Source organism: Mesoplodon bidens (genome assembly GCF_964165515.1).
Source record: "Mesoplodon bidens genome assembly, chromosome: 3".
Taxonomy (NCBI): Eukaryota; Metazoa; Chordata; class Mammalia; order Artiodactyla; family Ziphiidae; genus Mesoplodon; species Mesoplodon bidens.
Genome location: NC_138178.1, coordinates 144430298 through 144456920, shown reverse-complemented (window position 1 = coordinate 144456920; position 26623 = coordinate 144430298). Strand labels below are relative to the sequence as shown.

General features: G+C 37.7%; 1 protein-coding gene across 6 annotated transcripts in view; it reads right to left on the bottom strand.

The window, feature by feature from the left end:
• RAD51B (RAD51 paralog B) overlaps positions 1 to 26623 on the bottom strand; it is a 670662-nt gene that overhangs the window by 636932 nt on the left and 7107 nt on the right. For all 6 annotated transcript variants that reach the window (XM_081228971.1, XM_081228967.1, XM_081228970.1 and 3 more), the window contains exons 3-4: positions 24800 to 24913; positions 20609 to 20725 (exon numbers count right to left, since the gene is read on the bottom strand). In XM_081228971.1, coding sequence (XP_081085097.1) covers positions 20609 to 20725; positions 24800 to 24913 — 231 coding nt within the window. The remainder of the gene's footprint in view (positions 1 to 20608; positions 20726 to 24799; positions 24914 to 26623) is intronic.

Sequence of the window (26623 nt, the reverse complement as noted above, 5' to 3'; positions counted from 1 at the left end):
GGACACCTGGTCTCCTTAAATTATGAACAAAGCATAGAAATGACTCAGGAAACACAAATAATGTAGACACGTGCTACATTGTTTCTCATTATTTACAGCAAGGATCTGGGTATAATCATTACTCTTAAATGTTGTAAAGATTTGTCAGTGCTTCACAGGTTTACCCTTCCAGAGGTACTCTCCAAACAAGACATGCAGATGCTACATCTCTTTTTGCTGACATGAGTTTGGATCAGTACTCTAGTCCTGTAATCTCTGGATTACAGTATGAAAATACCTTTTTTTTTTTTTTTTTTTTTTTTTTTGCGGTATGCGGGCCTCTCACTGTTGTGGCCTCTCCCATTGCTGAGCACAGGCTCTGGACGCGCAGGCTCAGCAGCCATGGCTCACGGGCCCCGCCACTCCGCGGCATGTGGGATCTTCCCGGACTGGGGCACGAACCCGTGTCCCCTGCATTGGCAGGCGGACTCTCAACCACTGTGCCACCAGGGAAGCCCGAAAATACCTTTTTTAATGATCCCTTTAAATACAACCTTTAATTTTACCTAATCACATCAGCATCTTTGTCATGCACTCTCAGCAGGGATGATAGTGACCCCAAAGGCAAAACTTGGTTTTAATTGGGGAGGAGGTATTTTATTCTTTTCCCATATAAAGCACAGATCTACATACAGTACATAAACAGATATACAGTATATCTATGGTATTAAAATCTCGTGGGGGGCGGGGGTTTATTAGGGGAAAAAATGTCTAAAAAGCTCCTTAGGGGGTGATAATGAAAAAAAGATTGAGAAACACTGACCTGATCTGTATTACCTCATGTGAGAAGGCTACCATTACATGGTCTGATCTCCACATAACGCAAACATTTAAAGTTTAAACTTCAAACATATCTTTACTACCAATACTGTTATAATAGATGCAGGATTATCTGCTTATATATTCCATAAGTGAGGAATTTGATGTTCTCTGGGAATGAGACAAAGCCCTGTAGCTCACTTCCATTAGTGATTCAGCAGAGTTGGTTTCTCTTTGATTTCTCCTCTGCTGCTTTGCCTTTGGCATGAGTAGCACTTCTCTAATTCCACTTTTAATCTTGGTGCTGTAACTGAACATACACAGATTCAGTGCAGTTCACATAAATCAAAACTGATGATAAATAAATTAGGGTGTTTGAAGTCAGAGTCAGGAAAGAGCAGCTATAAACGTGACAGCAGAATGTTTCCAGATTTATTCTTACTCCCTCAAGTCATCTCCAGGCCTGGTCTAAGTTTACTCAGCTAGATGCCTTACCTCTTACCTTCACCAGATCTAACTTCTATCTGATATCCAGGACTCCAGGTTTGAACTTTTCACCAGAAACAAAGATCGTGCAATGCAATTTAGTTAGACATCTCCACTGAGACCTGTATGAGTTATTGCTATGTAACAAATGACCACAAACCTAGCAGCTTTAAAACAACACTCGTTTATTATCTCACAGTTCTGTAGGTCAGTGAGCCACTTTGGAGGCATCTCCTCCAGCTCCAGTCAAGTTTTCAGATAATGGCAGCCTCAGCCAATATCTTAACCGTAATCTCATGAGAGACCAGAACCAAAAACAGCCAGCTAAGCTGCCTCTGAATTCCTGACTCACAGAAACTGTGTGAGATAATAAGCATTTATTGATGTTTCTAGCCACGAAGTTTTGGAATGATTTGTTAAACAGCAGTATGTAACCACAATTATATAAATAAATATGTAGATATAGATATATAGAATCAGAGATATTCAGCTTTAAAACTTGTAAGAAAAACACTCCTAAAATAAAAGAATCACTGATGTTTATTAATAAAAAATCAATTAAGTAGAAAAATCATATTCCTTAAATGTACTATATTGATAATTTGAAAAAAAAATGGCATACAAATGAAAATAAATACTGTACCATGAAAGAGCAATAACATTAAAAGTTCCTAAAGTTTGGCTTATTCAAAGACCAAAGAGGAGAGTGTAGGAGAGACAGCAAGAACCAAAACATTATAGCAAACAAGTACTAAAGAAGTGTTAAAAAATAAATAAATGAAAACTAATTCATTCATTCAATTAATACTGATTATGTACCTTCTACTGTGCTAATACTGTGGATGTAATAATAAGAAGAATAAGACAATCCCTGCCCATTTGGAATTTATTCTCCAATGAGAAAGACATACATTAACTAATCATACAAACAGTAAACCTGTAACGGTGACAAGTGCTACATAGAAGAACCATAGTACATGGTTCAGTTCTCAGGAATACACAATTCTAAATCTGTTAATTTAAACATAATAAAATGGGCTCAAAATATACAAAATAATAGAACTACAAGTAAATTTGTTAACAATATAATGGAGTATTTTAATAACCCTCTCTGAATTAGTATCAGGTCAGGTTGAGAAAAAAAATACTCAGCAAAGATAAAGAAGAGTTGAACAACCCAAATTACAAGCTTAATTTAATGGCCATAGGCAGAACACACAATCATTAGAGAATAATCATTCTTCTTGTGCACACACGGGACACTTACAAAAGCTGATCACATATTAATCCTTAAAACAAGTTTCAGGGACTTCCCTGGTGGCACAGTGGTTAAGACTCCATGCTCCCAATGCAGGGGGCCTAGGTTTGATCCCTGGTCGGGGAACTAGATCCCACATGCATGCCACAACTAAGAGTTCGCATGCCACAACTAAGGAACCGGCGAGCCGCAACTAAGGAGCCCTTGAACCACAACTAAGGAGCCCGCCTGCCACAACTAAGGAGCCTGTCTGCTGCAACTAAGGAGCCTGCCTGCTGCAACTAAGACCTGGCGCTACCAAATATAAATAAATAAAGAAAGAAATATTTAAAAGCAACAACAAGAAGTCTCAGAAAATTTCTGAGACTCAATATCACACAAAATTCTCTGACCAAAATGCAATTAAGTTAACAATCTAATTAAAATGTGAAAGGTAAATTTTTAATTAAATAATTTAGATATTCAAACATTCCAAAAAAACATAAGTTAAAGAAGTAATCATAATGGAAATTTTTAAATACTATTAGAACTAAATAAAAATGAAAATACTTTATCACAAAAAAGAATGCAGGAAGAAAAATTCGTAGCCTTAGAAGCTCAGAGTAAAACGAAGAAAAACTGAAAATTAATTAATTAAATGTGTAATTTAAAAAGTTTGGGCGTGGTGATAAGAATCCCAGAAAAAACACAATTAGATAGAGGGAGATAATAAGAAAATAACAAAAATCATTGAGGTAGAAGACAAAGAAAACCAACAAAGAACCAAAACAAAAAGCACAGTTCTTTGAAAAGACTATAAAATACTCAAACCTTTGACCAGATCTTTTTAAAAGGAAGGGAAAGAAAGGACAAAGTTAATAATATTAGGAATGAAAAGGGTGGGTAGAACCACATATAAAACCAGATTTAAAGACAAGGAGAATACAGTGAAAACTTTTATGACAATAAATTTTTAAACTTAAAGAAAATGGGCAAATTCCTAAAAATATCATGCACCAAAACTACTTAGAAATAAAAAACCTGACTAGCCCTTTAATCATTAAAAAATTTATTTAATTGTTTCAATTTTCCCACAAGGAAAGTACCAAGATCAGACAATTTTTCAGGCAAGTTCTACCAAATTTTCAAGAAACAATTCTCATCTTATGCAAACAATTACAGAATATAAAAAAAGAGGAGATATTCCACAATTCACTTTACCAATTAATTCAAAATAGATCACACAAAAATTAACTCAAAATAGATCACAGACTAAATGTAAAGCCTAAATATAGAACTCTAGAAGAAAACATAGCAAAAACTTGTGTCCTTGGCTAGACAAAACATTCATAGAGGTGACACCAAAGTACAATCTTTAAAAGAAAAAACTGATAGATTAGACTACAAAATTAAAAACTTCACAAGTTACCATTAAGAAAATGACGAGAGAAGCCACAGATAGGAAGAAAATAACTTCAAATTATATATCTGATAAAGGACTTGTATCCATAATATACAAAGAACTCACAACTCAATAACAAGAAAACAAACAATTAAAAAATAGGCAAAAGATTTGAACAGATATTTCATTAAAAAAAACATAGAAATGGTTAATAAGTACATGAGTAGGTGTTCATATCATTAGTCATTAGGAAAACACAAATTAAAACCACAATGAATACCACTAACACTCACTATAACAGCTAAAATCAAAAAGATAAACAATACTAAGTGTTGCTGAGGATGTGGAAAAACAAACCAGCATGAATTGCTGGTGAGAATGTAAAATGTCACAACCACTTTGGAAAGCAGCCTGGCAGTTTCTTAAAAAGCTAAACATGCACCTAGCATATGATCTAGCCATTCCACTCCTAGGAATCTACGCAAGAGAAGTAAAAACCTATGCCCACACAAAGACATGTTTGTGAATTTTCATAATAGCATTATCCCTGACAGATAAAAACTGTAAACAATCGAAGTACCCATCAACTGACAGTTGGATAAACAAAATGTGTTACAGCCATACCATGGAATACTATTAATACTACTCAACAATTAAAAAGAACAAACTGCTAATACATGTTACAAAATGAATGAACCTCAAAAAGATCATTCTGGGTGAAAAACACCAAACACAAAAGTGACATATTATTTGATTCCATTTACATGAAATGTTTAGAAAAGGCAAATATGTAGACAAAAGGTAGATCAGTGGATGCCTAGGACTGAGGATTGGAGCGAAGATTAACTATAATCGGGCATGAGGGAATGTTTTAGGATGATGGGACATGTTGTAAACCTGGATTGTGATGATGATTTACTATGAATTCACTAATATAATCGAATTACACAGTTACAGAGGTTGAATTTTAGAGTATTTAAATTGTACCTTAATAAAATTATTTTAGAGCAGAAGCAAGAAGAACTACAATTCTGCAGCCTGTAGAAGGAAAACCACATTCACAGAAAGACAGACAAAATGAAAAAGCAGAGGACTTTGTACCAGATGAAGGAACAAGATAAAATGCCAGAAAAACAACTAAGTGAAGTGGAGATAGGTGACCTTCCAGAAAAAGAATTCAGAATAATGATAGTGAAGATGATCCAAGATCTCGGAGAAAGAACAGGCAGGGCTTCCCTGCTGGCACAGTGGTTAAGAATCTGCCTGCCAATGCAGGGGACACAGGTTCGAGCCCTGGTCCAGGAAGATCCCACATGCCACGGAGCAACTAAGCCTGTGCGCCACAACTACTGAGCCTGCACTCTGGAACCCACGAGCCACAGCTACTGAAGCCTGCATGCCTAGAGCCTGTGCTCTGCAACAAGAGAAGCCACTGTAATGAGAAGCCTGCACACCTCAACGAAGAGTAGCCCCTGCTCACAGGAACTAGAGAAACGCCACACACAGCAACAAAGACCCAACAGAGACAAAAATAAATAAAATAAATAAAATAAATTTTTAAAAAAAGAATGGAGGCAAAGATTGAGAAGGTGCAAGAAATGTTTAACAAATACCTAGAAGAATTAAAGAACAAACAAACAGAGATGAACAATACAATAACTGAAATGAAAAATACACTAGAAGGAATCAACAGCAGAATAACTGAGGGAGAAGAATGGATAAGCGACCTGGAAGACAGAATGGTGGAATTCACTGCTGCAGAACATAATAAAGAAAAAAGAATGGAAAGAAATGAAGACAGCCTAAGAGACCTCTGGGACATTAAATGCAACAACATTCACATTATAGGGGTCCCAGAAGGAGAAGAGAGAGAGAAAGGACCTGAGAAACTATTTGAAAATATTATAGTCGAAAATTTCCCTAACATGGGAAAGGAAATAGCCACCCAAGTCCAGGAAGCATAGAGAGCCCCAGGCAGGATAAATCCAAGGAGAAACACGCCAAGACACATAGTAATCAAACTGACAAAAATTAAAGACAAAGAAAAATTATTGAAAGCAGCAAGGGAAAAATGACAAACAATATACAAGGTAACTCCCATAAGGTTAACAGCTGATTTCTCAGCAGAAACTCTACAAGCCAGAAGGGAGTAGCACAGATATATTTAAAGTGATGAAAGGGAAGAAACTGCAATCAAGATTACTCTACCTGGCAAGGATCTCATTCAGATTCGATGGAGAAATCAAAAGCTTTACAGATAAGCAAAAACTAAGAGAATTCAGCACCACCAAACCAGCTCTACAACAAATGCTAAAGGAACTTCTCTATGTGGGAAACACAAGACAAAAAAAGGACCTACAAAAACAAAACCAAAACAATTCAGAAAATGGTCATAGGAACATATATATCGATAATTACCTTAAACGTGAACGGACTAAATGCTCCAACCAAAAGACACAGGCTCGTTAAATGGATACAAAAACAAGACCCATATATATGCTGTCTACAAGAGACCCATTTCAGACCTAGGGACTCATACAGACTGAAAGTGAGTGGATGGAAAAAGATATTCCATGCAAATGGAAATCAAAAGAAAGCAGGAATAGCAATGCTCATATCAGATAAAATAGACTTTAAAATACAGAATGTTACAAGAGACAAGGAAGGACACGACATAATGATTAAGGGATCAATCTGAGAAGAGGATATAACAATTATAAATATATATGCACCCAACATAGGAGGACCTCAATACATAAGGCAACTGCTAACAGCTATAAAAGAGGAAATTGACAGTAACACAATAATAGTGGGGGACATTAACACCTCACTTACACCAATGGACAGATCATCCAGACAGAAAATTAATAAGGAAACACAATCTTTAAATGACACAATAGACCAGATAGATTTAATTGATTTTCTTTTTTTTTTCAGGAGCATTTTCATTTATTAAACATTTGTTAAAGTATAACATACAACATATAGAAAGTGCAAAAATCATAATAGAGTTAAATAAATTTTCACAAACTGAACCCAGTCAACTCAGATCAAGACAATGTCACTGATTTCTTCTATTCACGACCACTCTCTCCTCTAATAACCATTATCTTGATGAATATGAAGTATATTTTTTTCAGATTTTATTTTCTTTTTTTTTTTTTTTTTATAAATTTATTTATTTATTTATTGGCTGTGTTGATTCTTCCTTGCTGCGTGTGGGCTTTTCTCTAGTTGCAGCGAGCAGGGGCTACTCTTTGTTGCAGTGCGTGGGCTTCTCACCGTGGTGGCTTTTCTTGTTGCAGAGTGCGGACTCTAGGCGCACAGGCTTCAGTAGTTGCAGCATGTGGGCTCAGTAGTTGTGGCTCATGGGCTTTGTTGCTCCATGGCATGTGGGATCTTCCCGGACCAGGGCTCGAACCCGTGTCCCCTGCATTGGCAGGCGGATTCTTAACCACTGCGCCACCAAGGAAGCCCCTATTTTCTTTTTTTTGATTCCCAAATTAAAGACATTGATAAAGCAAATACAATCTGTAATAATAAAAACATCTACAATAGATGCTAAATATCATTAAATTATTGCATAATTTAGACAGTAAATATGGTCTATTTTTGCTTCTTTCTAATAGAATACACTTGATCACTTTTTTTATACAGCAGGTTCTTATTAGTCATCAATTTTATACACATCAGTGTATACATGTCAATCCCAATCGCCCAATTCATCACACCCCCACCCCCACCCCCCGCCACTTTCCCCCCTTGGTGTCCATACGTTTGTTCCCTACATCTGTGTCTCAATTTCTGCCCTGCAAGCCAGTTCATCTGTACCATTTTTCTAGGTTCCACATATATGTGTTAATATACGATATTTGTTTTTCGCTTTCTGACTTACTTCACTCTGTATGACAGTCTCTAGATCTATCCATGTCTCTCCAAATGACCCAATTTCGTTCCTCTTTATGGCTGAGTAATATTCCATTGTATATATGTACCACATCTTCTTTTGTTTTCTTTTTTTTTTTTTTTGTGCGGTATGCGGGCCTCTCACTGCTGTGGCCTCTCCCATTGCGGAGCACAGGCTCCGGACGCGCAGGCTCAGCGGCCATGGCTCCCGGGCCCAGCCGCTCCACTGCATGTGGGATCTTCCCGGACCGGGGCACGAACCCATGTCCCCTGCATCGGCAGGCGGACTCTCAACCACTGCGCCACCAGGGAAGCCCCCCACATCTTCTTTATCCATTCGTCTGTTGATGGGCATTTAGGTTGCTTCCATGACCTGGCAAATAGTGCTGCAATGAACATTGGGGAGCATGTGTCTTTTTGAATTGTGGTTTTCTCTGGGTATATGTCCAGTAGTGGGATTGCTGGATCGTATGGTAATTCTATTTTTACTTTTTTAAGGAACCTCCATACTGTTCTCCATAGTGGCTGTATCAGTTTACATTCCCACCAACAGTGCAAGAGGGTTCCCTTTTCTCCACACCCTCTCTAGGATTTGTTGTTTGTACATTTTCTGATGATGCCCATTCTAAACGGTGTGAGGTGATACCTCATTGTAGTTTTGATTTGCATTTCTCTAATGATTAGTGATGTTGAGCAGCTTTTCATGTGCTTCTTGGCCATCTGTATGTCTTCTTTGGAGAAATGTCTATTTACGTCTTCCGCCCATTTTTGGATTGGTTTGTTTGTTTTTTTACTATCGAGCTGCATGAGCTGTTTATATATTTTGGAGATTAATCCTTTGTCTGTTGGTTCGTTTGCAAATATTTTATCCCATTCTGAGTGTTGTCTTTTTGTCTTGTTCACGGTTTCCTTTGCTGTGCAAAAGCTTTTAAGTTTCATTAGGTCCCATTTGTTTATTTTTGTTTTTATTTCCATTACTCTAGGAAATGGATCAAAAAAAATCTTGCTGTGATTTATGTCAAAGAGTGTTCTTCCTATGTTTTCCTCTAAGAGTTTTATAGTGTCTTGTCTTACATTTAGGTCTCTAATCCATTTTGAGCTTATTTTTGTGTATGGTGTTAGGGAGTGCTCTAATTTCATTCTTTTACATGTAGCTGTCCAGTTTTCCCAGCACCACTTATTGAACAGACTGCCTTTTCTCCATTGTATATCCTTGCCGCCTTTGTCATAGATACGTTGACCATAGGTTCATGGGTTTAAGTCTGGGCTTTCTATCTTGTTCCATTGACCTATGTTTCTGTTTTTGTGCCAGTACCATATTGTCTTGATTACTGTAGCTATGTAGTATAGTCTGAAGTCAGGGAGTCTGATTCCACCAGCTCTATTTTTTTCCCTCAAGACTACTTGGGCTATTCGGAGTCTTTTGTGTCTCCATACAAATTTTAAGATTTTTTGTTCTACTTCCATAAAAAAGGCCAGTGGTAATTTGATAGGGATTGAATTGAATCTGTAGACTGCTTTCGGTAATCTAGTCATTTTCACAATATTGTTTTTTCCAATCCAAGAACATGATATCTCTCTCCATCTGTTGGTATCACCTTTCATTTCTTTCATCAGTGTCTTATAGTTTTCTGCATACAGGTCTTTTACCTCCTTAGGTAGGTTTATTCCTAGGTATTTTATTCTTTTTGTTGCAATGGTAAATGGGAGTGTTTCCTTAATTTCTCTTTCAGATTTTTCATCAGTAGTGTATAGGAATGCAAGAGATTTCTGTGCATTAATTTTGTATCCTGAAACTTTAACAAATTCATTGATGAGCTCTAGTAGTTTTCTGGTGGCATCTTTAGGATTCTCTATGTATAGTATCATGTCATCTGCAAACAGTGACAGTTTTACTTCTTCCTTCCAATTTGTATTTCTTTTTCTTCTCTGATTGCCGAGGCTAGAACTTCCAAAACTATGTTGAATAATAGTGGCAAGAGTGGACATCCTTGTTTTGTTCCTGATCTTAGAGGAAATGCTTTCAATTATTCACCATTAAGAATGATGTTTGCTGTGCGTTTGTCATATATGGCCTTTATTATGTTGAGGTAGTTTCCCTCTATTCCCTCTATGGAGAGTTGTTATCATAAATGGGTGTTGAATTTTGTGGAAAGCTTTTTCTGCATCTATTGAGATGATCATATGGTTTTTATTCTTCAATTTGCTGATATGGTGTATCACCTTGATTGATTTGCATATACTGAAGGATCCTTGTATCCCTGGGATAAATCCCACTTGATCATGGTGTATGATCCTTTTAATGTGTTGTTGGATTCTGTTTGAAAGTATTTTGTTGAGGATTTTTGCATCTATATTCATCAGTGATATTGGTCTGTAATTTTCTTTTTTTGTAGTATCTTTGTCTGGTTTTGGTATCAGGGTAATGGTGCCCTCATAGAATGAGTTTGGGAGTATTCCTTCCTCTGCAATTTTTTGGAAGCGTTTGAGAAGGATGGGTGTTAGCTCTTCTCTAAATGGTTGATAGAATTCACCTGTGAAGCCATCTGGTCCTGGACTATTGTTTGTTGGAAGATTTTTAATCACAGTTTCAATTTCATTACTTGTGATTGGTCTGTTCATATTTTCTATTTCTTCCTGGTTCAGTCTTGGAGGTTATACCTTTCCAAGAATTTGTCCATTTCTTCCAGGTTGTCCATTTTATTGGCATAGAGTTACTTGTAGTAGTCTCTTAGGATGCTTTGTATTTCTGCGGTGTCTGTTGTACCTTCTCCTTTTTCATTTCTAATTCTATTGATTTGAGTTCTCTCCGTCTTTTTCTTGATGAGTCTGGCTAATGGTTTATCAGTTTTGCTTATCTTCTCAAAGAAGCAGCTTTTAGTTTTACTGAACTAAAATAACCAGCTTTTAGTTTTATTGATCTTTGCTATTGTTTTCTTTGTTTCTATTTCAGTTATTTCTGCTCTGATCTTTATGATTTCTTTCCTTTCACTAAATTTGGGTTTTGTTTGTTCTTCTTTCTCTAGTTCCTTTAGTTGTCAGGTTAGAATATTTATTTGAGATTTTTCTTGTTTCTTGAGGTAGGTTTGTATAGCTATAAACTTCCCTCTTAGAACTGCTTTTGCTGCATCCTATAGGTTTTGGATCGTCGTGTTTTCATTGTCATTTGTCTCTAGGTATTTTTTGATTTCCTCTTTGATTTCTTCAGTGATCTCTTGGTTATTTAGTAATGTACTGTTTAGCCTCTATGTGTTTGTGTTTTTTAAGTTTTTTCCCCTGTAATTCATTTCTAATCTCATAGCATTGTGGTCAGAAAAGATGCTTGATATGATTTCAATTTTCTTAAATTTACTGAGGCTTGAATTGTGACCCAAGATGTGATCTATCCTGGAGAATGTTCTGTGCGCACTTGATAAGAAAGTGTAATCTGCTGTTTTTGGATGGAATGTCCTATAAATATCAATTAAATCTATCTGGTCTATTGTGTCATTTAAAGCTTCTGTTTCCTTATTTATTTTCATTTTAGATGACCTGTCCATTGGGTGTGAGGTGTTGATGTCCCCCACTATTATTGTGTTACTGTCGAATTCATCTTTTACAGCTGTTAGCAGTTGCCTTATGTATTGAGGTGCTCCTGTGTTGAGAGCACACATATTTATAATTGTTGTATCTTCTTCTTGGATTGATCCCTTGCTCATTATGTTGTGTCCTTCCTTGTCTCTTGTAACATTCTTTATTTTAAAGTCTATTTTATCTGATATGGGTACTGCTACTCCACCTTTCTTTTGATTTCCATTTGCATGGAATATCTTTTTCCATCCACTCACTTTCAGTCTGTATGTGTCCCTAGGTCTGAAGTGGGTCTCTTCTAGACAGCATATAGATGGGTGTTCTTTTTGTATCCATTCAGCAAGCCTGTGTCTTTTGGTTGGAGCATTTAATCCATTCACGTTTAAGGTAATTATTGATATGTATGTTCGTATTACCATTTTCTTAATTATTTGGGGTTTGTTATTGTAGGTCCTTTTCTTCTCTTGTGTTTCCCACTTAGAGAAGTTCCTTTAGCATTTGTTGTAGAGCTGGTTTGGTGGTGCTGAATTCTCTTAGCTTTTGCTTGTCTCTAAAGCTCTTGATTTCTCCATCAATTCTGAATGAGATCCTTGCCAGGTAGAGTAATCTTGGTTGTATGTTCTTCCCTTTCATCACTTTAAGTATATCATGACACTCCTTTCTGGCTTGTAGAGTTTCTGCTGAGAAATCAGCTGTTAACCTTATGGGAGTTACCTTGTATATTATTTGTCATTTTTCCCTTGCTGCTTTCAATAATTTTTCTTTGTCTTTAGTTTTTGCTAATTTGATTACTATGTGTCTCGGCATGTTTCTCCTTGGGTTTATCCTGTATGGGACTCGCTGCACTTACTGGACTTGGGTGGCTATTTCCTTTCCCATGTTAGGGAAATTTTTGACTATAATATTTTCAAATAGTTTCTCAGGTCCTTTCTCTCTCTCTTCTCCTTCTGGCACCCGTATAATGCGAATGTTGTTGAGTTTAATGTTGTCCCAGAGGTCTCTTAGGCTGTCTTCATTTCTTTTCATTCTTTTTTCTTTATTCTATTCTGCAGCAGTGAATTCCACCATTCTGTCTTCCAGGTCACTTATCCGTTCTTCTGCCTCAGTTATTCTGCTATTGATTCCTTCTAGTGTAGTTTTCATTTCAGTCATTGTATTGTTCATCTCTCTGTTTGTTCTTTAATTCTTCTAGGTCTTTGTTAAACATTTCTTTCATCTTCTCGATCTTTGCCTCCATTGTTTTTCCGAGGTCCTGGATCATCTTCACTATCATTATTCTTAATTCTTTTTCTGGAAGATTGCCTATCTCCACTTCATTTAGTTGTTTTTCTGGGGTGTTATCTTGTTCCTTTATCTGGTACATAGCCCTCTGCCTTTTCATCTTGTCTTTCTGTGAATGTGGTTTTTGTTCCACAGGCTGCAGGATTGTAGTTCTTCTTGCTTCTGCTGTCTCCCCTCTGGTAGATGAGGCTATTTAAGAAGCTTATGCAGGTTTCCTGATGGGAGGGACTGGTGGTGGGTAGAGCTGGGTGCTGCTCTGGTGGGCAGAGCTCAGTAAAACTTTAATCCGCTTGACGGCTGATGTGTGGGGCTGGGTTTCCCACCTGTTGGTTGTTTGGCCTGAGGCAACCCAAAACTGGAGCCTACCTGGGCTCTTTGGTGGGGCTAATGGAGGACTCTGCGAGGGCTCACGCCAAGGAGTAGTTCCCAGAATTTCTGCTGCCGGTGTCCTTGTCCCTGCAGTGAGCCACAGCCACCCCCTGCCTCTGCAGGAAACCCTCCAACACTAGCAAGTGGGTCTGGTTCAGTCTCCCCTGGGTTCACTGCTCCTTCCCCCTGGGTCCTGATGTGCCCACTACTTTGTGTGTGCCCTCCAACAGTGGAGTCTCTGTTTCCCCCAGTCCTGTCAAAGTCCTGCAATCAAATCCCACTAGACTTCAAAGTCTGATTCTCTAGGAATTCCTCCTCCTGTTGCCAGACCCCCAGGTTGGGAAGCCTAGCGTGTGGCTCAGAACCTTCACTCCAGTGGGTGGACTTCTGTGGTATAAGTATTCTCCAGTCTGTGAGTCACCCACCCAGCAGTTATGGGATTTCATTTTGTTGTGATTGCGCCCTTCCTACCGTCTCACTATGGCTTCTCCTTTGTCTTTGGATGTGGGGTATCTTTTCTGGTGAGTTCCAGTGTCTTCCTGTCGATGATTGTCCAGAAGCTAGCTGTGATTCTGGTGTTCTCACAAGAGGGGGTGAGAGCACGTCCTTCTACTCTGCTATCTTGGTTCAGGCCTTCGATTTAATTGATATTTATAGGACATTCCATCCAGAAACAGCAGATTACACTTTCATCTCAAGTGCACACGGAACATTCTCTAGGATTGATCACATCTTGGGTCACAAATCAAGCCTCAGTATATTTAAGAAAATTGAAATCATATGAAGCATCTTTTCTGACCATAAAACTATGAGATTAGAAAGCAATTACAGGGAAAAAAACATAAAAAACACAAATACATGGAGGATAAAAAATATGTTACTAAATAACCAAGAAATCAAAGAGGAAATCAAAAAATACCTAGAGACGAATGACAACAAAAACACGATGATCCAAAACCTATGGGATGCAGCAAAAGCAGTTCTAACAGGTAAGTTTTTAGCAATACAAGCCTACCTCAAGAAGTAAGAAAAATCTCAAATAAGCAATCTAAACTTACACCTAAAGGAATTAGAGAAAGAAGAACAAACAAAACCCAAAGTTAGTGGAAGGAAATAAATCATAAAGATCAGAGCAGAAATAACTGAAATAGAAACAAAGAAAACAATAGCAAACATCAATAAAACTAAAAGCTGGTTCTTTGAGAAGATAAACAAAATTGATAAACCACTAGCCAGACTCATCAAGAAAAAGAGGGAGGGCTTCCCTGGTGGCGCAGTGATTGAGAGTCCACCTGCCGATGCAGGGGATGCGGGTTTGTGCCCTGGTCCAGGAAGATCCCACATGCCGTGGAGTGGCTGGGCCCGTGAGCCATGGCCGCTGAACCTGTGCGTCTGGAGCCTGTGCTCCACAACGGGAGAGGCCACAACGGTGAGACGCCTGCATACCTCAAAAGAAAAAAAAAAGAAAAAGGAAAAGAGGGAGACGGAGAGGACTCAAATCAATAGAATTAGAAATGAAAAAGGAGAAGTTACAAAAGGCACCACAGAAATACAAAGCATCCTAAGAAACTACTACAAACAACTCTATTGCAATAAAATGGACAACCTGGAAGAAATGGACAAATTCTTAGAAAGGTATAACCTTCCAAGACTGAACCAGGAAGAAATAGAAAACATGAACAGACCAATCACAAGTAATGAAATTGAAATGATTAAAAAATCTTCCAACAAACAAAGTCCAGGACCAGATGGCTTCACAGGTGAATTCTATTAAACATTCAGAGAGAGCTAACACACATCCTTCTCAAACTCTTCCAAAAAACTGAAGAGGAAGGAACACTCCCAAACTCATTTTATGAGACCACCACCACCCTGATACCAAAACCAGACAAAGATACTACAAAAAAAGAAAATTACAGACCAATATCACTGATGAATATAGATGCAATAATCCTCAACAAAATACTAGCAAACAGAATCCAACAACACATTAATAGGATCATACACCATGATCAAGTGGGATTTATCCCAGGAATGCAAGGATTCTTCAATATACGCAAATCAATCAATGTGATACACCATATCAGGAAATTGAAGAATAATAACCATATGATCATCTCAATAGATGCAGAAAAAGCTTTCCACAAAATTCAACACCCATTTATGATAAAAACTCTCCAGGAAGTGGATATAGAGGGAACCTACTCAAAATAATAAAGACTATATATGACAAACCCACAGCAAACATCATTCTCAGTGGTGAAAAACTGAAAGCATTTCCTCTAAGATCAGGAACAAGACAAGGATGTCCACTCTCACCACTATTATTCAACATAGTTTTGGAAGTCCTAGCCACGGCAATCAGAGAAGAAAAAGAAATAAAAGGAATACAAATTGGAAAAGAAGAAGTAAAACTGTCACTGTTTGCAGATGACATGATACCATACATAGAGAATCCTAAAGATGCCACCAGGAAACTACTAGAGCTAATCAATGCATCTGGTAAAGTTGCAGGATACAAAATTAATGCACAGAAATCTCTTGCATTCCTATACACTAACAACGAAAAATCAGATAGAGAAATTAAGGATACACTCCCATTTACCACTGCAACAAAAAGAATAAAATACCTAGGAATAGAGCTACCTAAGGAGGTAAAAGACCTGTACTCAGAAAAATATAAGACACTGATGAAAGAAATCAAAGATGACATAAACAGATGGAGAGACATACCATGCTCTTGGATTGGAAGAATCAAACTTGTGAAAATGATGTACTACCCAAAGTAATCTACAGTTTCAATGCAATCCCTATCAAATTACCAGTGGCATTTTTTACAGAACTAGAACAAAAAATCTAAAAATTTGTATGGAGACACAAAAGACCCCAAATAGCCAAAGCAGTCTTGAGGGAAAAAAACGGAGCTGAAGGAATGAGACTTCCTGACTTCAGACATACTATAAAGCTACAGGAATCAAGACAACATGGTACTGGTGCAAAAACAGAAATACAGATCAATGAAACAGAATAGAAAGCCCAGAGATAAACCCACGCACCTATAGTCAACTGATCTATGACAAAGGAGGCAAGGATATACAATGGAGAAAAGACAGCCTTTTCAATAAGTGGTGCTGGGAAAACTGGACAGCTACATGTAAAAGAATGAAATTAGAACACTCTCTAACACCATACACAAAAATAAAACTCAAAATGGATTAAAGACCTAAATGTAAGGCTGGGCACTATAAAACTCTTAGAGGAAAACATAGGAAGAACACACTTTGACATAAATCACAGCAAGATTTTTTTTGATCCATCTCCTAGAGTAATGGAAATAAAAACAAAAATAAACAAATGAGACCTAATGAAACTTAAAAGCTTTTGCAAAGCAAAGGAAACTACAAAGAAGACAAAAAGACAACCCTCAGAAAGGGAGAAAATATTTGCAAACGAATCAATGGACAAAGGATTAATCTCCAAAATATATAAACAGCTCATGCAGCTCAATATTAAAAAACAAACAACCCAAGCCAAAAATGGGCAGAAGACCTAAACAGACATTTATCCAAAGAAGACATATAGATGGCCAAGAAGCACATGAAAAGCTGCTCAACATCACGAATCATTAGAGAAATGCAAATCAAAACTGCAATGATTTATCACCTCACACCAGTTAAAATGTGCATCATCAGAAAATCTACAAACAACAAATGATGGAGAGGGTGTGGAGAAAAGGGAACCCTCTTACACTGTTCGTGGGAATGTAAATTGATACAGCCACTATGGAGAACAGTATGGAGGTTCTCTAAAAAACTAAATATAGAATTACCATATGACCCAGCAATCCCACTACTGGGCATATACCCAGAGAAAACCATAATTCAAAAAGACACATGCACCCCAATGTTCATTGCAGCACTATTTACAATAGCCAGGTCATGGAAGCAACCTAAATGCCCATCAACAGACGAATGGATAAAGAAGATGTGGTACATATATACAATGGAATATTACTCAGCCATAAAAAGGAACGAAATTGGGTCATTTGTAGAGACGTGGATGGATCTAGAGACTGTCATACAGAGTGAAGTAAGTCAGAAAGAGAAAAACAAATATCGTATATTAACACATATATAAGGAACCTAGAAAAATGGTACAGATAAACTGGTTTGCGGGGCAGAAATAGAGACACAGATGTAGAGAACAAACGTATGGACACCAAGGGGGGAAAGTGGCGGGGGGTGGGGATCGTGGTGTGATGAATTGGGAGACTGGGATTGACATGTATACACTGATGTGTATAAAATTGATGACTAATAAGAACCTGCTGTATAAAAAAATAAAATAAAATTATTTTTTTAAATAGCCGAATGATTTATAAAAAGATATTCCAGCTCATTAGTAATCAGGAAAATGAAAACTAAGATCACAAAGATGGGCAGAAACTGAGAAGTCAGATAATACCAAGTCAAGAAGACATGGAGCAAGAGGTATTCATGCACATTGCTCTTAGGAATGTAAACAGATACAACCACTCTGGAAAACAATTTGTCCTGATTCTGCAATGCTACCTATGTGCATACTCTATAATAACCAGCAAAACACTCCAAGGTAGATCCCCTGGACAGGAGCCAGCTAGTAAATATTTTAGGCTTTGCAAACCATGAGGTCTCTGTCACAACTAACGTAACTTTGCCTTGCATCTCAAAAACAGCCACAGACAAAATGTAAACAAATGAACATAGTTGTGTTACAATAAAACTTTATTTATAAAAAACAGGCAGCTGTCCAGATTTGATCACTGGGCAGTAGTTTGCCAATCTCTGCCCTAGAGAAATACCTGTACATGTGATCCAGGAGACATGTACAACAGTTTTCACAGGACTTGTTTACGTTAGCAGCAAACTGCTAATATTTGGAAACAACCCAAATGTTCACTCACAGGAGAACAGATAAATAAACTGTGGCCATGTTTTCAAAATGGAGTATGACACAGCAGTGAAAGTGAATTATACTCTTGCTACTTGCAACATGGATAAATCTTAGAAAATAATATTAAGTGGAAAAATCAATTCATAGAAGAGATATGATATGATTTAATCACCAATATATAGTGTAATAGAGCTCAAAAATAAGCAAAACTAAATAAAATGCTACATTTCCTATGTATATGGGTGATAAAGGAAAACTATAGGTATTGGTAACCATTGGGGAAAAAAAGTATAGCAATGGTAGAATCATTATGCTGTACACCTGACACTATATAATATTGTAAATCAACTATACTTCAATTTTTAAAAAAATGTATAGCAATGGTGGAAATTCAGGATGGAAGTTACCTCCCAACAGAAGGCCAAAGATGGGATCAGGGAGGAGCCCACAGTTGGTTTCAATGATTTTGGTATTGTTCTCTGTTTTATATTGGGTCACAGGCTCATAAATGCTCATAACTTACACATGCAGGATGTATTTAATCTTGTATACATAAGATAGATATTAAATTTTTGTTTTTAATCCAAGGTCAACAAATACTCCCTGTACTCAGCTGAAAAATCCCTAAAAGACTGCAGAGGCTACCTGTAGCTGAAACAGAAAGTAGAGAACTTGCCTCTTATAAGCAATCAGGATATTTATATTCCATGTCAGCCAATCAGATGATGAAAAAACACCTAATGGCTTGTAACTATCTCTTGGATTCAGAAAGAATTGATAAAAGCTACAGGAAAAAGTATTGAAAACTATTCCAAAACTTAAAAAATAAAGAAGTATTTGTTGGTTAATCTTCCCGAAGTTTTTCTATTTAAATAAGTAAGTTTATAACTGTTGATCACAATTACTATAAAGCCTCTTTCTTTTTTTTTTGTAAATAAACCTATTTCAACAAAGGTCCAACTAGATCTCAAAAATATTATGTAAGATAGGATTCTGGCACCATCTGGTGGCAGTGCCCTGCAACAGCACGTTCTAATTTCTATTAAAGGTTAATTCACTCTTTCGTTCATTTACCTACTATCAAATAGGCATCTACTAGGCATAGCACACACACATTTTAAAATCTTTCTTGGTGGGCTTCCCTGGTGGCGCAGTGGTTAAGAATCTGCCTGCCAATTCTGGGGACACAGGTTCGAGCCCTGGTCCAGGAAGATCCCATATGCCACAGAGCAACTAAGCCCATGTGCCACAACTACTGCACCTGCACTCTAGGACCCATGAGCCACAACTGCTCAGTCTGCGACCCACAACTACTGAGCCCGTGTGCCACAACTACTGAAGCCCGCATGCCTAGAGCCCGTGCTCCGCAACGAGAGAAGCCACCGCAATGAGAAGCCTGTGCACTGCAATGAAAAGTAGCTCCCACTTGCCACAACCAGAGAAAAGCCCGCACGCAGCAACGAAGACCCAATACAGCCAAAAATAAAATAAATAAAAATTTTTTTTTAATTTATAAAAAAAAATCTTTCTTGGAAGACCGGAAATAAAATAATGTATACTATCTAAAACAGGTCCCCTATTTTCAAGGGAAAATATCTACAGTTAAATTTATGCCTATCAGAATATAAGCGTCTACTCTTGTTAAAAGTTTGTTTCAAGCATCTATTGCCCTAGAACTCTCAGGCAAGAAGTCCCTCAGGAGTGTACTGGTAAACATAGTCTATGGAGTCACCACATGAGGACCAGTAAGCACATGAATGCAGTTTTCAAGGAAAAGAACTGTTGTGGTTTTAAAATATCCTCAAATTCTTGACACTTCTTTCAAAAGGTAGAGTCTAATTTCCCTTTCCTTGAATGTGGGCTGGACTTAATTACCCGCTTCTAAAGAAGAGAAAGTGGCAGAAGTGATGGTGTATAACTTCCAAAGCTAAATCATCAAAGGAATAGCCATTTCCATCTTGCCTGAGGGAGTCAGACATCGTGTCATGAGGAGACTCAAGCAACCTGTGGAGAGCCCTCTGGGGAGGAATCGTGACCTCCCGCCAACAACCAGCACCAACCTGCCCCCTTGCATCCTTCGCCAATATCACTGAGCTAAGCCACTCCCAAAGAAACAGAAATCAATGTTTATTGCTGTTTAAGCCACTTAGTTTGGGGGTAATTTGTTATGCAACAATATATAACTAATACAACAACCTATTACTTCCTAGAACCAAATTTTATCTTTAACAGGCAGTGAAAATAGCTCACTTCAGTTTAATACTATAATTTGCCCACATGTTAATAAAATTTCAAATTTTCCTTCCTAATACACTAAGTAGTGATCCTTTTCTAATTCCCCCAAATTGTTTCATATTATTTCATAATATTCATCACTTTCTAATTCAAAGAAACAGCAACCCAAGCAGATTTCAGTCAGTCAGCAGGGATTCTTTTGGACCATCTTCCTTTTGATGTACTGTACTAGTATTGTACTAGGGACTGAGTGGAGAACCATGCCCTTGAGGTACTTATAATTTAATTTAGATGAATATTCCCAAAATAATTTATGTTTTTAATTAACCTTTTTCCCCTGGCTCTGAAGGTTCTAAGTCAATGGAAGAAGGTTTGGAAAGTTTCTTTTTTACCTCTGTGAGGGATCCACAAGCTACACCACCACGCAGGGCTTCATCTAAAGCAGAGAGGGTTGTAGATAAAAATGCTGGTGATAGAGCAGCAGACCTCTGTGTCTTTATCTCATAAGCCTGAACAAAGAAGAGATTAAGTTATTTTCAACCTCCATATTTATTCAAAAACATAAGTCAACTCCAAACTCAAATTCTAGCAGTTGGAACCCCAATCCCCTCTTTTTTCTTCTACTATTTATTTATTCAACAACTATTTACTCTGTGCTGGGGACTGTGCTAGATTTGGGGGCTGTGATATAAAAGACAGAGCCCCTGCCCCACAATTCTTATAGCCAACTAGGGACTATGCAATTAGGACTAGAAACTAAGCAATTACCATACACTTAAATAAGAGATACTGTGATAGGGCAAGTGGAGACCTGGAGAGAGAATACCTGATCTGGATTTTGTGATATAGGAAGGCTTCAAGGGACATCTGGATGTCTGAGCTAAAACCTGAAATGACTGTTAGACAGGCAACGGGAATATGCATGTTCCTGCCAAAGAGACAAGAATGTACAAAGAAAGGTCAAGAAGCAAGAAAGAAAGGAAATGGAAACTCACAAAAACTACAAAAAACAAAAAGAGTTCATTTAGAACGTCTGAAGGAAGGCGCGAGGTCGTGGTGTGGCAAGCAATGAGGCTGGAGAAATAAGCAGGGGCCTAATCAGGAAGAGCGTTGCTGAAGCGTGGGGTGTAGGCAGAGAGCAACAGGGAGGGACACGGCCAGGCTACCATTTCAAACCGAGGTGGCTTTGCGAAGAACAGCTTGAAGGTGGATGGGGTAGACTAAGAAATGGCCTCCCAAAAGACAGCCACATCAAATCCTTGGAACCTGTGAATATTACCTTATTTGGAAAAAGGGTCTTTGCAGATGTGGTTAACATGATTACATATCCACCAGCAATGTGTAAAAACACTTGCCTCTCTGCAATCTCTAACATTAAAAATTACTACTATTATATTAAGTTGCCCAAAACTGAAGTCAAGTCACAGAACTGAAATTTTTCATTCCTTCCTTCATTCAAAAAATATGAATTAATTGCCAGCTGCATGCCATATACTATGATAAGCTCTGGGAATAGAGTGGTAACCCAAACAGACCTAGTTTCTACCCACCTAAAGTTTACAATTTAATAAGTCTAGGTCTCAAATCCAAGGCTCTTCTGCTCCTGTGAGGACGTAGGAAGACCAGTATATTAATACGTATGAGCCATAAATGTGCCCACTCTTGTCTAATCTCACCGATTGAGTTCTTAGATCAGTTAAACCATGGATTGCCACAGAGTTTTTTAAAGGCTACATTCAGGCACATAAAATAACTAGAAAAGCTACAGTAAAAGGCGTGTGCCTTTCATCTGATTTAGAAATACCTAAATATTGCCTACAATCTATCAGGCAACATAGGTGGGCATGGGGACACTTTACAGACATGTAAAGGCAGCCCAATCTGTCAATATTAAAGTACTTCCTTTGCAACTATAAATGTAACTACTAGAATAATAGATCTCGTGACTCAAAAAACTACTAAAATGAACTAACAGAACAAGACTTCAGAAATAATAGTGTGTACATAAGTGAGACAAAGAGGGACACTGCGATATGACACACCACCAGTTTTCTTCTACCTTGGAGGCTGCTTCTTAGACTCATCGTTGTCTAATCTGATCTTGAAATGTTGGCTGGATTCGGGACTTGGTCTTGGGCACACTTAACATTCTTACTGTACATACCTTCTAGGCAATCTCTCACCCATTTGCACGGCTTTGACTACCATGTTCACACCGATGACTCCCCAATGCACGCTTCTAGTGCAGACCTCTCCTTCAAGCTCAAAGTCCACATATTTAACTGCCTACTTCGCATCTCTACTCAATGTTTCACAAGCACCAAAAATTCGACAGGAACTATCGAATTCATGACCTGCCTCCCTCAAACCTGATCCTCTTCCAATATTCCTCATCTCAGGAAATGGTACCACCCAATCTTTCAAAGCAAAATCAAGGAACCATCTCTGACACTTTCCTGTACCTCACCACCACCCACAGCCAAATCATCACCGAATCCTATTCATTCTACCTCCTAAGTATCTCTCACGATAACTGACATTATACCATCGGCATCAGTACCACACTAATAGTCCATGTCACAATCTGTCTGTAATACAGTCATAGATACCTAACTAGTCTTCACAAATATTTTCTTGTTCCTTTTCAATCACTTGTCTATGTTTAAAGACTGAGTTTTTAAAAATACATATTAGATTACTCCCTTTGATGATGTGTCATTGCTTTCAGAATAAAGTCCAAAATCCTTAACATGGTCTGCAGGCCCCAGTGACCTGACCCCTGCTTGCTTCTCCAACTTCATCTCTTGCCACTCTCTTCCTTGCCACTACGTTCATTCACACTGGCCTGACTTTCTTACCATACAAGCACCATTCTCCTGCTCTTCTCAGGGGCTTTGCATTTCCCAGTCACAGTGCCTGCAAACTCTTCCCTGCTCCCTCCCTTCCCAACACCGTTGTCCATCTCTCTCCTATTCATCCTTCAGGTTTGAGCTGAAGTATCGCTTCCTTGAGGGAGCCCTTCCTAAAGACCCCCTAAACTAAGTAACGTCCCTGTTATTCAGTTTCTAAGCTCTTTGTACTTTTCTTTGATAGGACTCATCATTACTACAATTAACTAATCATTTGTATAATTATTTGTTTACTGTCTGACTGTTCCCACTAGACTGTAAGCTACATGAGGGCAGGAACTTTATCAGTCATCTTCACTATAATATCCCCAGTGCCTGACAGATCCATGGCTGGCACTTGATAAATATTGGTTGAAGGAATAAATTATTGAATAAATAAATTAACAAAAAAAGGGAATGAACTAAGGCTAAGCCAATATTTAAGACAGGATTCAAATCCAAAGAATTTTACAAGAGTAATGTACAACGAAGGGGAAAGATGGCTCTTTGAACTGGCGTTTGGAATGGTAGTGACATTGCAGTTGAAAGTGGTGATGGAAGTGGAGACTAAAGGTGAATTTCCTACCCACAATCTCCTACTTAATTATCTAACTAGGAATATGCCATAGATATTGACCAAATAGAATGACAGATGTCAAACCAAAATGTTCTCTTGGTGATTTACAACCTTCAAAAGAGTGACAAGTTAACTTGAACCTCATCACAGAATCATAAGATACTATTTTAACTCTCTAACTTCTTCCATAAAACAAAGTGAGCTGTTCAAAGATACCGGATCAATGACAAAGCTAAGACTACTTCCCATCTCTAACTCCAATTCTAATTCTCCTTCTGACTATTTTGCCTTTAACGTATTTTCCTTAGATAATGAGCTAAATCTGAACCAAAGAAAATACTCAATTTGTTCATTGTTTTCAAAGTTTCAAATGACACAAATATTCCTTCCTTCCTCCTCCACAGAGTTAGACCCTACTTTATTGTTTGGTGGTTACCAAATTTCAGTATAAGGTAGTAAGGTGAGTAATATACAACCCACATAAACAAATACATTTGCAAAACACCGGACAGACTTTTAGGCAACTCTTATTCTGGGAAAACAAGATATTTTCTACCATGCACTAAACCTACATTTTGAAAAGCTAAAGTCATGAGACAGAAAGTATGAAATAATAGTACAACTTGATGAGGGCTTATTACAAAACACTTTAACTCTTCTCAGGAGTGAGGATAAGTTTTCAAGTATTATTCATTCAATCAGTAGGAGAGTATAAGTCCAACAGGTGTGCTTTATGACGCACAGTAAGTAATGATGATAAAAGTTAGTATTACAGAGACAGGAGCATTCTAAAATTAACAGTATATTATACTTTAACCATGAGGTTCACAAATCCTACCCAAACAAACAAAAGAGAAAGATGACCTTTTGAAATATCAGTACCAGCTACAGAGAAAAAAAAAATCCTATTACCCTCTCATTCCCATAATTAGGAACTGTCTCCCATAAATTTCTTACACATATTCTCATTAGAGGGCTAACTCTATGCTGTGAGGGTTGGTATTTTTGAGGTGCTCATCTCTATTTTTGCTTTTGCCTCATCGCCCCAAAGATTTTAAATGAGATACAGAATCGTTTCAAAATAAAAATAAAATCATAATTCTAAAATATATACATACCGTTTGCATCCGTGGGGCACAGGCCCTGCTGACCACACACAAAAGTTCACGGACACCTTGATAACTAAGGCCAGTCATCTTCATAAGCTCCAGTGGGGAAAGACATAGAAAGTCCTAAAAAACATAAAGAAAATATTTTAAATATATATGTGCAACAAAGATACTGGAATTAAAAGGAAACTTTCAATTGACACTATCCATGTGTAAATAAAAGCAGAATTTATTGTAGATCAGGGACTTCGCTGGTGGTCCAGTGGTTAAAACTCCACGCTCCCAATGCAGGGGGCATGGGTTCAATCCCTGGTCAGGGAACTAGATCCCACATGCCACAACTAAGACCCGGCACAGCCAAATAAATCCATAAGTATTTTTTAAAAAAATTTATCGTAGATCAAAGATTTATATGTTTCTTATAGTATTTTCCCCCTAAATAGCCCTTAACTTAAAGATATGATGATATAATCTTATCCTCTAATTATCCACCTTGGCATACACCAGAGGACACACCAAGTAACAACACACAGCAGCAGAATCCAACTCAGGTGTATGTTGGCGCTGCCCTTGTGCCTGAAAGAGTTTGGGCACAAACAGATGACCAGAAAGAGTCAGGCTGAGATGAGTTTCTTCAAATGACAATGAAAACACGATGACCCAAAACCTATGGGATGCAGCAAAAGAAGTTCTAAGAGGGAAGTTTATAGCAATACAGTCCTACCTGAAGAAACAAGAAAAATCTCAAATAAACAACCTAACCTTACACCTAAAGCATTAGAGAAAGAAGAAAAAAACCCCAAAGTTAGCAGAAGGAAAGAAGTCATAAAGATCAGATCAGAAATAAATGAAAAAGAAATAAAGGAAACAATAGCAAAGATCAATAAACTAAAAGCTGGTTCTTTGAGAAGATAAACAAAATTGATAAACCATTAGCCAGACTCATCAAGAAAAAAAAGGGAGAAGACTCAAATCAATAGAAATTAGAAATGAAAAAGGAGAAGTAACAACTGACACTGCAGAAATACAAAGGATCATGAGAGATTACTACAAGCAACTATATGCCCCAAAAATGGACAACCAGGAAGAAATGGAAAAATTCTTAGAAAAGCTCAACCTTCCAAGACTGAACCAGGAAGAAATAGAAAATATAAACAGACCAATCACAAGCACTGAAATTGAAACTGTGATTAAAAATCTTCCAACAAACAAAAGCCCAGGACCAGATGTCTTCACAGGCGAACTCTATCAAACCTTTAGAGAAGAGCTAACACCTATCCTTCTCAAATTCTTTCAAAATATAGCAGAGGCAGGAACACTCCCAGACTCATTCTACAAGGCCACCATCACCGTGATACCAAAAGCAGGCAAAGATGTCAGAAAAAAAGAAAACTACAGGCCAATATCACTGATGAACATAGATGCAAAAATCCTCAACAAAATACTAGCAAACAGAATACAACAGCACATATAAGGATCATACACCATGATCAAGTGGGGTTTATCCCAGGAATGCAAGGATTCATCAATATACGCAAATCAATCAATGTGATACACCATATTAACAAACTGAAGGAGAAAAACCATATGATCATCTCAGTAGATGCAGAAAAAGCGTTCGACAAAATTCAACACCCATTTATGATAAAAACTCTCCAGAAAGTAGGCATAGAGGGAACTTACCTCAACGTAATAAAGGCCATATATGACAAACCCATAGCCAACATTGTTCTCAATGGTGAAAAACTGAAACCGTTTCCACTAAGATCAGGAACAAGACAAGGTTGTCCACTCTCACCACTATTATTCAACATAGTTTTGGAAGTTTTAGCC